This window comes from Phyllobates terribilis, unplaced genomic scaffold (genome assembly GCF_046119375.1).
Source record: "Phyllobates terribilis strain yellow unplaced genomic scaffold, ASM4611937v1 Scaffold_71__1_contigs__length_7168151, whole genome shotgun sequence".
Classification (NCBI taxonomy): Eukaryota; Metazoa; Chordata; class Amphibia; order Anura; family Dendrobatidae; genus Phyllobates; species Phyllobates terribilis.
The window spans coordinates 2,866,945-2,880,494 of NW_027362831.1; the positions used below are offsets into that span (position 1 = coordinate 2,866,945).

The 13,550-nt window shown below is 41.4% G+C and overlaps 1 protein-coding gene across 1 annotated transcript; it reads left to right on the forward strand.

Annotated features, from left to right (window-relative positions):
- Positions 1 to 2,538: 2,538 nt before the first annotated feature.
- Positions 2,539 to 12,475, forward strand: LOC141194419 (gastrula zinc finger protein XlCGF66.1-like). The gene is made up of 6 exons (XM_073662333.1): positions 2,539 to 2,624; positions 11,344 to 11,493; positions 11,623 to 11,802; positions 11,886 to 11,997; positions 12,081 to 12,178; positions 12,377 to 12,475. Exons 2-6 carry the CDS (start codon positions 11,422 to 11,424, stop codon positions 12,473 to 12,475), a joined length of 561 nt encoding a protein of 186 aa, XP_073518434.1. The 5' UTR covers positions 2,539 to 2,624; positions 11,344 to 11,421.
- Positions 12,476 to 13,550: the final 1,075 nt, after the last annotated feature.

The window sequence follows — 13,550 nt, forward strand, 5'->3', positions numbered from 1 at the left end:
AGCTCAAAAGGGTGCTTCTACTCAATACTGAGCAAAGGGTCTGAATACTTATGACCATGTGATATTTCATTTTTTCTTTTTTAATAAATTTGCAAAAATGTCTCTGTATTTTTCACTCAAGATGGGGTGCAGAGTGTACTTTAAAAAAACTAACTTTTTAGAATTTACCAAATGGCTGCAATGAAACAAAGAGTGAACAATTTAAAAGGGTCTGAATACTTTCCGTAGCCACTGTACATTTTGTTTCTAAGGTAATGTGTCTACCTGGACAGGATAAAGTCATTTATAACTCATGTTTCCATAATCATACCTCATTTCATGCCAGAGTTGAGAATGTGCACACGATACATGACTTGGTGACTCCAATAAGCTCGAACAAAATTTGTTTCCAAGTTATGTCTTAAAAAGAATTTTTTTCTGCATTCTTCTCATCTTGTATGGAGGGAAATGTGAAAACTATCTCCAAGAAGGAAGGAAGTATTAATATTACGTCAATAGGGACAAGAAATCAGAAAATCCTTCCGATACAGTTCAGTTTGTCACAAATATATAATTCCCCTTGGAATATGTGGACAAATGAGACAAAGAAAGACAAAGGTTTGTTAAATTTATTAACAAAACAACTAAAAGAAGCTGAAATTGTATTCAGACATGAACAAGGTAACTTAAATTATGTTGAACATGAATGGACAAGTATGTCAGGCTCATCTTGGTGGAAAAATCTAGGAAGATCAGTAACTAGTTGGTCACAGTCTTCAGCGAAAATGGCAGCAGGTAATGTATTAACAAATCCAATCATAGTTATATTTATTTTGGTCTTGCTGTATATTAGATTTTTATTATGTGTAAAATTAAGAAAATATATAAAAAAATAAAGACAGAAATGAAAAAGGAAGATGATATTTTAAGAGAAATGTTAAAAAGAAAAAATATAACTTTTTGAGTGAATTTTTATTTTTAATTTAGAAGTTTTTGGGAACTCAGATGACATTCAATATAGGTGCTGATACAAGGTTTTCAGAATAAAGAAAGAATGTGGTACGAATGGTGAGAGAATGAGTTTAGGATTGATTATGATATTTTTTAAATCATAATGAAGGGGGGACTGTAAAATATGAATTTCTTTTGATAGAAAAATATATATACATAAGCTTTAACAAGCTTGGGCTGTAACCATGCTTAGATTCAAATATAGAGAAAGAATGTGCAGTTATTCTGGGACCTTGGCAGAGACACCTGTTCTGTACGTCAAACCTATAGGACTCTTGTCTATATGGGTTATTTGGGGATAACTAATGATCCTTAAAGATCATTAGCCATATGTTTAAAATATACCAACATGAGGTGATGTGCACGTAGCCAAAATGCATATGTCACAAGTTACTAGTTTTGTTCTAATATGGTAGAAGCTACTAATATATCAGCAAGTCGCCATATTGGGTTATGAAACTGTAAAAATATTCTCCAATGTATGTCTATGAGGCGAGATGGTATATAAGCAGAGCCAGACATGGGGGAGATCACTCATTCCTCGAGTATCTCCAACACGGATCATGCTTCCATACTGGATACGTAAGAACCTATAATTGTTTCCTTTCTCTCTTCTAACCTGATACTTCTTTTTATGTGCTATGAACTATATTTCTTCATTTTTGTAATCACTTTTGAATGAACATTAAATAAGCTTTTGTTTTATCCACACAATTCAAGATTGTTTTCCTCTCTATTCTCACCGTACCCTTACCTAAAGTAAGGAAGTGTTAGTTTTCCTAACACCAACCAACAACCTTTTCACACTGCTCTGGCTTCAAGAGTGGTATTACGCGGACCCCTAGAAATTGGGACAGGAAGGTAGTTTGACATGATGTGGGTGCCTGTTGTGCTCCCTCAGCAGGCACAGTTTCATGTTGCCCACGGCCTCGGCGTGCATGTCCACTTCCCCCTCCCTTGTCACGCGCCTTGCCCATTTTAAATGGAGTTTAATATTTGTCACGTTGCCAAAAATGTCTGTATTATTACCGCTGTAATATAGGATCACGTCTGACCTGGGAGTCATGCTTCCAGGGGTCTTCCCCATGCTGTTCCCATGTCTTTTCAGCACTGTATGGATGTGTCTGATGATGTGTCACACACCACATGGCCAGATAAGGTTGTAAAATGTTATTTACTGGTGAATGTATTTTTCACAGTTGAAAGCAATGCAAAAGTGCAAAAATGCATCAAAAACGCTGTGTGTGAACATAGCCGAAGGTGTGGAGGAGTATTTTTGTTTTTGGTTATTTATTTTGCCTTATATACAAGTCATTAACGTGGAAAGGATGTTCCTTAACATATTTCCCAGGAAAATCCCTTTTTGTTTCATTTTTGTATGTTTTATTGTGAGTCCGTAAAAGTGGCGTAATACTCTGACAACGTTGTTGACAGCAGTGAGCGGCTCTGCTACATCCACACTGTAAACCCCTCCTGACCCCACACATAAACTTCAGCTCATCCAGTACAGCAGAGTCCTGCATCAACTGAGGCCCCTGATCATGTGACCCCTGACTCCTCCCCTCCTGTGACCTCATCACAGGTCCTGTGCGCACAGAACAGCCATATACTTGGTGGCGGCTCTGCAGGTGGAGGTATGTGGAGATCCCCCATTACTGGGCGCAGGGGGCATTAACCCCTTCAGCACGGAGACTCTTTTGGGGTCTTGTGTTGCCCCTTTATAAGAATCATAAGGTTTTGTTCTGTTTCCTGTAATAGATACATACGACCCAACTATGGAGACAGGAAGGGAGGAAACATATTGTTCTCATAGTACAGGGCCCCTTTCTTGGCCCCACAGTGTAATGCCCCCATTATGCCCCTTATGCAGGATGTATGATGCCCCCACACAGTGTAATGCCCCCATTATGCCCCTTATGCAGGATGTATGATGCCCCCACACAGTGTAATGCCCCCATTATGCCCCTTATGCAGTATGTATGATGCCCCCACACAGTGTAATGCCACCATTATGCCCCTTTTGCAGGATGTATGATGCCCCACACAGTGTAATGCCCCCATTATGCCCCTTATGCAGGATGTATGATTCCCCACAGTGTAATGCCCCTTATGCAGTATATATGATGCCCCCACATAGTATAATGTTCCTACAGTACCGCCTGAGGTAATGCAGTTGGAATAAGTTCTCTGGAATTTGTTTTCCCTTTGCCTGCTCCCCTACATGCATACCCTAGAGCATGTATACATGCATGAAGGGGAGCAGGCTTTACTAGATATTGAGGCTTTGTACAGTAATATCCCACATGAGGATGATATCAGAGGAGTAAGACATTTCTTGAAATCGAGATCAATAGAGTGTAGAAGACATAATGACTTCATGGAGGATCTTTTTAAATTCACTCTTACTCATAACTTCTTTCTTTTTGACAGGAAGTACTTCCACCAGCTCAGGGGTACTGCGATGGGGAGCCCCTGTGCCCCATCATATGCTAATCTAGTTTTGAGCTGATGGGAGGAAACCACAATATTCAGGGATGATTATAAGTGGTGGAATCCATATATTGGGGTATGGTATAGATATATTCAGGACAATTTTATCATCTGGTCAGAGAGGAGTGAACAATTTCTTGAATTTGTCAGGGAAATCAACATCAATAGAGTGGGCCTTAGATTTACATCAGAAGTTAATTATAACCAGTTGACTTTCCTGGATGTACTAATCAAGAATGAATGGGATGGGACCCTAGGGACACTCATCTACCATAAACCTACAAGCACTAATAAACTATTGAAGTGGGATAGTCATCACCCCATCCCCCTAAAAAAAGGAATACCCAAGGGCCAATTTTTACAGTTGAGAAGGAACTGTTCTAATGTCACAGATTTTAATATACAGGCAATAGACATGAACACCAGATTCAGAGAAAAAGGTACCCACAGTACATTTTGAATTTCACACAGTTGTTTGCAGAAAAACGGGAGAGACAGACACTCCTCCATACCTAACCAAGACACCAAGAAAAATATGGGATAACACAAGTAATAGGAACTTGTGACAATCAGTGACCGTATCTTTAATATCCTCAGAAAACACTGGGATATACTTGTGGTGGACCCGGACCTGAGGGTGCTGTGGGATCTACTCCCACAATAACTTTCAGAAAGGGTCGTTCAATTAGGGACCGTTTAGTGCATAGTTTCTATGAAAAATCTGGCTAGATAGAAGAGTTTGCGGTTTCTTTATATGTGGAGAACGTTGTACATGTAATTGGATGAGACCATGTAAATCTTTCTCGAGTTCCTCCTTTTTCTAGAAGGATTATTCCAACTGTAAAACCTCAGTACTTGTATATATGGCCACATGCACCTGCCCCCTAGATTATGTATGCACGACCAAGAGTTAGTTAGTTAGGAGGGTGGGGGAGAGGGGCATTTGCGCGATACTCGCCATGATCAGGACATCTCATTAACGAGACACATGAACAGTGTACATCAATGTGAAACCGGAGACATCTCCTTTTGTATCATTGAGATGGTTAAACCCAATGTGAGAGGAGGTGATCTCAATAGATGTATCCTCAAAAAGGAAAGTGAGTGGATTTTAAGACATTATTCACTGGCCACTAAGGGACTCAATGAGCAAATTTCCTATGCCTGTTTTGTGTGAATACAGCCCCATTCTGGATTACATTTTTGGATTTTATACTCTACCGATTGCTACTCAGTTCCCTGTGAATGAGGTTCACATATTGTTTTACTTCATCGAGAGATCTGAGCTTTTATATCAGAATTATTTCTTATCAGTTATATCCCACTTATACTATTTAGTAACTAACAAGTGTGGTGATCCTTGTGTATCTCTAATTATACAATAGGGGTCAAATTTGGCCATTTAGGAATATTTTGTGGGCCACCATCCCATATTTTATGAAGTGATAAAGTAGATCTACATGCCTATTGCATGATGGGAGGATGTGCAATACTTGTTTTTAGTCTCCCATGACGCTGATCTCAGAGACGGGACTTTTCTATATTGCTGGAACGCAATCCAAATTCATTATGCACTCCAGCATGGAACTCATGCACAGTCATACATAGGAAACTGTAATGCTCTCCGGCATAGAATACACACATCCAGGCGTGCGCAATCGCTGACAATGACCCTAGATGCGCTCTGGCATGGAGTGCATAACTACGGGCATGCACAGTCACGGGTATGAGTGGCGCGGAGGCAATCAGTTTATCTGGCGTTTCAGTATAAAGCACGTCACTTCCGGACTTGCACACTAGGGCATGGACATTATCGGACCTCTAGTGCATGAGAAGTAGCGCAGGCGCAGTACATTATTGTAGACAGACTCCATTCTATATATCCTGTGACAATTCACCTCTAGGAATGGGAATGGGTCTCCTAGTCTGGGAGGGGTTTTGGATGAAGTGGGATATTTAAACATGGACTCCTGGCTATTAGACACACTATGCTGAACATCATGAATTATCATCCCAGTATCAAGCCTCCTGATGAACCTGTTGGGAAAACGCATCGAGGCAGATTATTGGAACATTCTCTGATGAGTACCATACCCTTTCCTTTATATATACCTTGAGACATATCTGATCCTACTTAATGTATCAGTGTATTTTTTTGATATATATATCAGAGTTAACCAGGGCATCTGACGGACAGCCATCAGTGAGCAGAGGCGCAATTGTCATTCCTTAGTGTGCCAACCTCCGCGGTTGGGCAGTATCAGCTTTGTTTAGGTAGGGGATCGGGTAAGGTAGTGACTGTATCAATTATTCAGCAGCATCATTGCTTACATCGGTTTATATACATCCACAACAAGCTATCGGGCTCCCTCTCATTCCCCATCATCACAGTTTCAGCGACATCCACATTCCCATGACAGTGATACCATTGAATAGAATAGTGAATCAGGAGTTGAAAGCTCCCTGATCCACCATTCAGCCTTCGCCTGTGAGTCTGAGACTCCGTGCACAGCAGGCACAAAGACGTCACTACATCACGGCTGTATTGTGGAGACTCTGTTTGACAAGGTTTCTGACCTTAATTAGCCGCTGTGTTTTTGCTGCCAAGAGATGCAGAAACGTTGCCGAAATTTCTGCACCAAATACTCAATGTGCGCACATACCTTAGGGTTATGGCTTGTTCACTATCATCATAAGGAAAGGCCAGGTGATGGAAATTTCCCAGATTTATAAAAACCTCCTCTAACCTTGTGCCAAAAAAACGCAGCCATGGGTTCTTCTAAGCAGCTGCCGAGCACTCTGAAAATTAAAATGGTGGAGGCCACAAAGCAGGAGAAGGCAATAAGAAGATAGCAAAGAATTTTCAAGTTGCCCTTTGTTGCAGGGTGGTATTCCATATATTAATTATTAATGCCGGCCTTGACTGTCAATAACCAATATCCGGCTAATACCTCACATGTTACGTACTCTGATTCCCTTGCTATAAACTATACTGAATGGCGACTAACTGAGATGAAACCGTGCACCAATGAAAGATATTTATTACACACGAGTCTTCAGTTATTATACTACTAATTACCACAATATCACAGTACACAATAATAATATATAATTAGCCCCACAGTAACCTAATTATACTTCCCACCCACTTACCTAAAAACATACATACATTAATAACAGTCCACCGCCCATCACTAACTATCCCTACAGAGAACAAGGGGTTAATAGCAGCGATATTTAGCCGAGTCCAGGTACTGTGAGGCTGAAGATCCTGCTTGAGGATGACCACAGTTGCTTGATAGTAGGAGAGGGGGTGCTGCAGCCAGAAGGAACGCTGGGGTCGTGTGGGGTGAAGAGAGGCAGAAGATCATAGTCATGAAAATACAGAAAAATCTTTAAATGAGAAGGTGTGTCCAAACTTTTGGTCTGTACTGTACATGATAGTATGCAAATACACATATATGCATACATATTTTAGTACAATTCCCTTTATACTCTTTCCTCAGTTCGAAATGGAATTAAGAAATGGCAGTTAACAGCAATATGCAAATTGCCTCTTCAGATAAAAAGAGGAGTTGTACTCTATAGCGCCACCTATTGGAAGCAGCAATCCTACAAGTTACAATCAACCCTTTAACGAGTCGTGCAATATGACTTAGGATAAAAGCCAAATCAAAATCTCAATTTGCAGACACGGCGTTTCGGGCTGTTGGCCCTCGTCAGTATGAGAACTGATTTGGCTAGGTGAGAGGCTCTGGACTGAGGTCTAAGTGGTAACTTTTTTCCTTATGGAGAGTGACACACCAGCTCTGTCACGTTAAGTTAACAGCAAGGGAGACAAAGCTAAATTTCATTGAGAGCTGCTCGTAGGATTGCTGGAGAGGCAAATCAGAAACCCCCCTTGACTGCAAAAGACCTTCAGAAAGATTTAGCAGACTCTTTAGTTGTTGCACATTTTCAGGGACACCTGCACAAATATGGCCTCATGAAAGAGTCATCAGAAGAAAACCTCTCCTGCGTCCTCACCATAAAATTTAGTGTCAGAAATATGCAAAAGAACATCTAAATAAGCCTGATGCATTTTGGAAACATGTTCTATGGATTGATGAGGTTAAAATAAAACTCTTTGGCCACAATGATCAAAGGTATGTGTGGAGAAAAAAAGGGCACAGAATTTCAAGAAAAGAACATCTTGCCAACCATTAAGCATGGGAGTGGATCAATCATGCTTTAGGGTTGTGTTGCAGCCAATGGCACGGAATCATTTCACGGGTAGAGAGAAGAATGGATTCAATGAAGTTTCAACAAATTCTTGATGCACGTATAACACCATCTTTAAAAAATCTGAAGTTGAAAAGAGGATGGCTTCTTAAAATGGATAATGGATTCTAAACACACTTCAAAATCCACAATAGACAACCTCAAAGGCACCAGATGAAGGTTTTACAATAGCCCTCACAGTTCTCTGATCTGAACATCATTGAAAATCTGTGGCTAGACATCAAAATAGCAGTGAAGGCAAGACGACCCAGAAATCTCACAGAACTGGAAGAATTTTCCAAGGAAGAATGGATGAAAATCCCTCAAACAAGAATTTAAAAACTCTTGTCTGGCTACAAAAAGCGTTTACAAGCTGTGATACTTGCAAAAGGTGGTGCTACTAGGTACTAACCAATCAGGGTGTCCAAACTTTTGCATCGGCCCATTTTCCGTTTTGTAATTTTGACCATGGGTGTTTAAACCTTTACATGCCACTGTGAGTAAAGGGAATTACGTTAAGGAAGGATTCCTTATCTTAGACGAACAGGATTTAAACAAACAGTTGTCTATACTAGAGAGGAAGCTACAGTGTCGCATAACTGGGACATCTGTTCTCCTAAGAAGAGCTGAAGATGCAGTGCCACAGCAATGAGTGTGTGGCCCTCATCGAATGGACTTTGAAAGTACTAGTGTGGAGTCGTACTGATGCACCTCAGCCAGTGAGGTCCTCACAAATCAACTGGGAGCTCTGAGTTGCCCTGAGGGGCTGTAACGACACATCTCAACCTGTATGGTCCTCACAGGGATGATGGACCTTCTCAAAATGGCTTGCTGGACTGTTGTAGCTTTTAACAAAAGTTGTGTACCGCCACATGTAACCATAAAGTTCTTGACTCTGCATAATGCAGGAGAAACATTCATAAAGTGTTGTGCCTGCTATCTGATATACTGTATATACTTGTCATCAAGTTCTTGTTAAGTAAAGTTTATTTTTGGACTTTGGTATCCTTCATTTATCTCCATACCATCTGGACTGGGCCTGCCAAGTACAGTGGCAGCATACGGTCTTCAGAGTTGGGAAATGTGACTCTACCAAATTAAAGTCTGTGATGCAACGTGGCATTGATGGATGGAACAAGACATGATGTCCCAGATGTGCTCGATTGGATTCAGCTCTGGGGAATGGACAGGCCATTCCAAAGCATCAGTGCCTTCATCATGCAGGAACTGCTGACACACTTCAGCCACACGAGGCCTAGCATTGTCATGCATCAGAAGGAACACAGGGCCCATTGCACCTGAATACGGTTTCACAATGGATCTGAGGATCTCATCCCAGGACCTAATGGCAGTCAGGGTACCTCTGGCTAGCACATGGAGGGCTGTGCGGCCCTCCAAAGAAATGCCACCCCACACCATTACTGACCCACTGCCAGACCGATCGTGCTGGAGAACGTTCTCCACAGCATCTCCAGACTCTGTCACATGTGCGCAGTGTGAACCTGCTCTCATCCGTGAAGAACACAGGGCGCCAATGTGGAATCTGCCAATCTTGGTGTTCTCTTGCAAATGCCAATGACCCTTCACCATGGTGTACTGTAAGCGCAACACGCACTTGTGGACTTCGAGCCTTCATATATCCTCATGGAATCTGTTTCTGACAGTTTGAGCTGACAAATAAATGTTAGTGGCCTGTTGGAGGTCATTTTGCAGGGATCTTGCACTGCTCCTCCTGTTCCTCCTTGCACAAAGGAGGAGGTAGCGGTCCTGATGCTGGGTTGTTGCCCTCCTAAGGCCCCCTCCACATCTCCTGGTGTACTGACCTGTCTCCTGGTACAGTATATGCTCCATGCTTTGGACACTGTGCTGACACACAGTTACCCTTCTTGCCACAGCTCTCATTGATGTGCCATCCTGGATGAGCTGCACTACATGAGCAACTTCTGTGGGTTGTAGACACCGCCTCATGCTACTGTACCTCTAGGGGTGAGAGCAATGATAAAATGCAAAAGTGACCCAAACAACCAAAAAGGATGAGAACAGAGAAATGTTCTGCAGAACCACTCCTTCATAGGGGGTGTCTTGCTAATTGACTATCATTTCTACCTGCTGTATTTTCCATTTACACAACAGCAGGAGAAAATGATTCACAATCAGTGTTGCTTCATAACTGGACAGGTTGATTTCACAGAAGTGTAATTGACTTAGAGTTACATTGTGTTGTTTAAGTGTTCCCTTTATTTTTTGAGTATTGTACTTAACAGCCCCATACACGAGATAAGTGTTGGCTGAACGGTCATTTGGCAGATGGCTATTTTTCCCGACTCCCCCATACACACAAATATTCCAGCTTTCCTGTGTCTGTATGAGAGAGTCACCTCCAGACTCCTCTAGCGGAGGATTATCTACAGGAAAAACAAACAATTAGCCTCTAAAATTCATGATGCCAGATCCTTCTCTGCCCTGACATCATCTGTCGGGAGGTCCCCAAATACATTATATAGTCAGCCAACTCCCAATTCATTACTTCCATGCAACTCTAGTCTAATGTGTATGGGGGCTTTAAAATGTAACTCATTGGACGCTGCCTCTGGCCCGGCCTAATAGACTTTCGTACATTGCAGGCCCAGATATCATTATTAGACATTAGTATTGTAGGAACTAGGGAGCCCCATACTATTGAGCACTTGGGGGAGGAGGAGCATTCAGCCGAACTCTGTCAAACCTTCTGAGATGCCAAGTTTGCTTTTGACAGCAGCAATTGGTTAAACTGCCAGGGTTTATGTTGTAGCGGCACCTGTGCCATCCCTGCGGTGTACATCTATGTTCTGGTGCTCAAAGGAATTAATTATTTTAAAACAAATGTTTAACGTGTTAGAAAATAACAAAATGTGTCTTATGCTGTTTGCATGTTTTTTTCTTTTTATAACAATTGTTGGTGCCAATTTTCTTTTGAAACATTTTAATTTCTGCTTTTTTTCTGGTATTTTTCTTGTAATATAGGAAAGCCTAAGGCCAGAAATAAACCCCATAAAACACTGCACATGTAGACTTTGGTATCAAATAATTTCTGTCCGCAATATTTGTGTAAACAAAAAAGGTTTTATAAAAGCCTCAAACTCCTGTGTGTGAATTAGACATGAGATCTAACGAGATAGAAGATTAGTCTGGGGAAGACGGGAAACATTCATATAGACGGCCGGAGGTGATGTAGTCAGTGATGGACTCTGGCCAAATATGTTTCTGGAGCCGTAGAAGAAGATGAAGATGTCGTCCTCATCATGAAGTAGTTATTTCTCATGTCACGTGTAATGAATATCTCCTGCAGTATTGCTAATGCCGATTCCAATGTCGGTAAATGAGACGAGAATTAGCTTTATGGAAGATGAGTCTATGAGAAACGTATTCAGCTGTAGACTCCGAGGAAGAAACTGCTTGTTGGCTGTGTTCTAAAATATATAGGTTTTATTAGCAGATATAAAGAAAAAAACTAAATACTGTAAAATAATAAATCTCCTCATATTTTCTCTAATTATCTCCAGTAATTGTATTATTACACAGGATTTTTATGATGTTACTTCTACTTATCTTCTTCTCATTCAGATCTCTACAATATTCGATCCGCTCAGTGACAGTCTTCTATATAAGAGAGTTTTCCTGATTTACCCATCAAAACTGGATATGGACAGAGACAAGATGGCGGAGAGGATATTACACCTCACCCTAGAGATCCTCTTCCGTCTTACTGGAGAGGTGAGAGATTCTGATGACGTCACATTACATCATTCTTATCTATGGGAATAACAGATGGACAGAACTGGAGAGGTGAGGACTCTGGATATGTCTGGAGTGAGATTTATTAATGTGTCTCTCCATAACCAGGATTACACAGTAGTGAAGAAGACCTCTAGTGAGCGCTGTCAGGACCCTGTGTCTGAGGGATGGAGAAGACATCTGAGCCCAATCACAGGGCCTCCATCTCATCACCTGGTACATGAGGACATCAATGACCAGAAGATCCTAGAACTCACCTACAAGATGATTGAGCTGCTGACTGGAGAGGTGACACTGCTGGGAATGCTGGGACATTATACAGTAAAGCTATGAAGGGATCGCAGTGGTGACATTATCATTGTATGTGTCAGGTTCCTATAAGGTGTCAGGATGTCGCTGTCTATTTCTCCATGGAGGAGTGGGAGTATTTAGAGGGACACAAAGATGTCATGATGGAGGTTCCCCAGACCCTCACATCACCAGGTAATAGACAGGACTAAATACACACGGCCTATAATTATCTGTATGTAAAGAATGAATTCAGTCCCTGTATGTGTTTTCTCCAGTTCTATCCAGTAAGAGGACAATACCAGAGAGATGTCCCCGTCCTCTTCTTCCACATGACTGTAAGCAAGAAGATCCCAATGTTCCTCAGGATCATCAGGTAGATGGAGAGAAGGTGTCATGAGATCTCCCCTATGATGTGTAGACGGCTGTGAAGGTCTTGTGCTCAGTCTTGTTTTATCCACCAGTATTATATGTTTTATATTTGTGTAATGAGAACGGTGGAGATGGCAGGATTAGAGCTGATCATAGATGGGACTTCTCCATCTGTCTGTGACTTTTACAATATTTGTTTCAGGGTGAAGATCTGATCCTTATTAATACTATAGAGACATATGTGAGGGGTGATGAGCGGTGTAAAGAGGAGATTCCTACATATGACCACCCAGGTGAGTAGTGACCACTAAATGCAGAGAAGTTACAGATTCTTCTCAGTCACCGGCTGTGGCTGCTTTATCGGTGGTGTAGTCCGGCCATATCACAATCGTGTGATCACCATTCTCCTCTAGATCACAACATTCTCCCCTACACAAAACTGTTAACCCCTTTCTGACGTTGTAAGTAAAAATACATCCCTGTTCCCTGGACTTTATGGACCAGGTACATATTATTACGACATGGCGATTGCACCCGCACACAGGCTGTACTAGCGCAATCGCCGCCCAGGTCAGCTGATTCTGACATCTGACACCCGGCACGCAGTGCCCGCACCGCTCCCGGCAGCACTTTAACCCCCTAAATGCTGCAATCGCTGTGATTGCAGCATTTAGCGAGTGAGCAGAGGGACAGCAGCGGGGTCCCGATCGTTGCCATGGTGACCCGATGTCGTCATGACAACATTCGGGTCACCAGCCCCAGCAAGTTAGTTTGATCATGCGCAGTGCATGATCAAAGTAACTTGTGTCTGCAGAGCTGACAGTTTAAAAGTTATAGCAGTGATCCTGCTCTGCTATACCTTATAACTGCGATCAGCCTGTTGTAAAAATATATTAAAAAATATATATTTTTCCAAGATATATTAAAAATAATATATGGAAAAAAAATAAACAATAAAAGCACACATATATGGTATTGCCGTGTCCGGAACAACCTGACCTATAAAATAAAGCTGTCCCACTAGTTAACCCCTTTAGTGAACACAGTAAAAGAAAAAAAAACTAAGCAAATAACGGTGCTTAATCATCATATTTCCAAACAAAAAGTGGAATAAAACGCGATAAAAAAGATGAATGTAAATAAAAATGGTACCGCTGAAAACGTCATCTTGTCCCGCAAAAAAGAAGCTGCCATACAGCTCCATCACACGAAAAATAAAAAAGTTACAGCTCTCAGAATAAAGTGATGCAAAAAAAAATAGTTTTTATTGTGTAACAGCGCCAAAACCTAAAAAAACAATATAAATGTAGTACGGCTGTAATTGTACTGACCCGAATAATAAACCGGCCTTATACATTTTTCCACACGCAGAACGA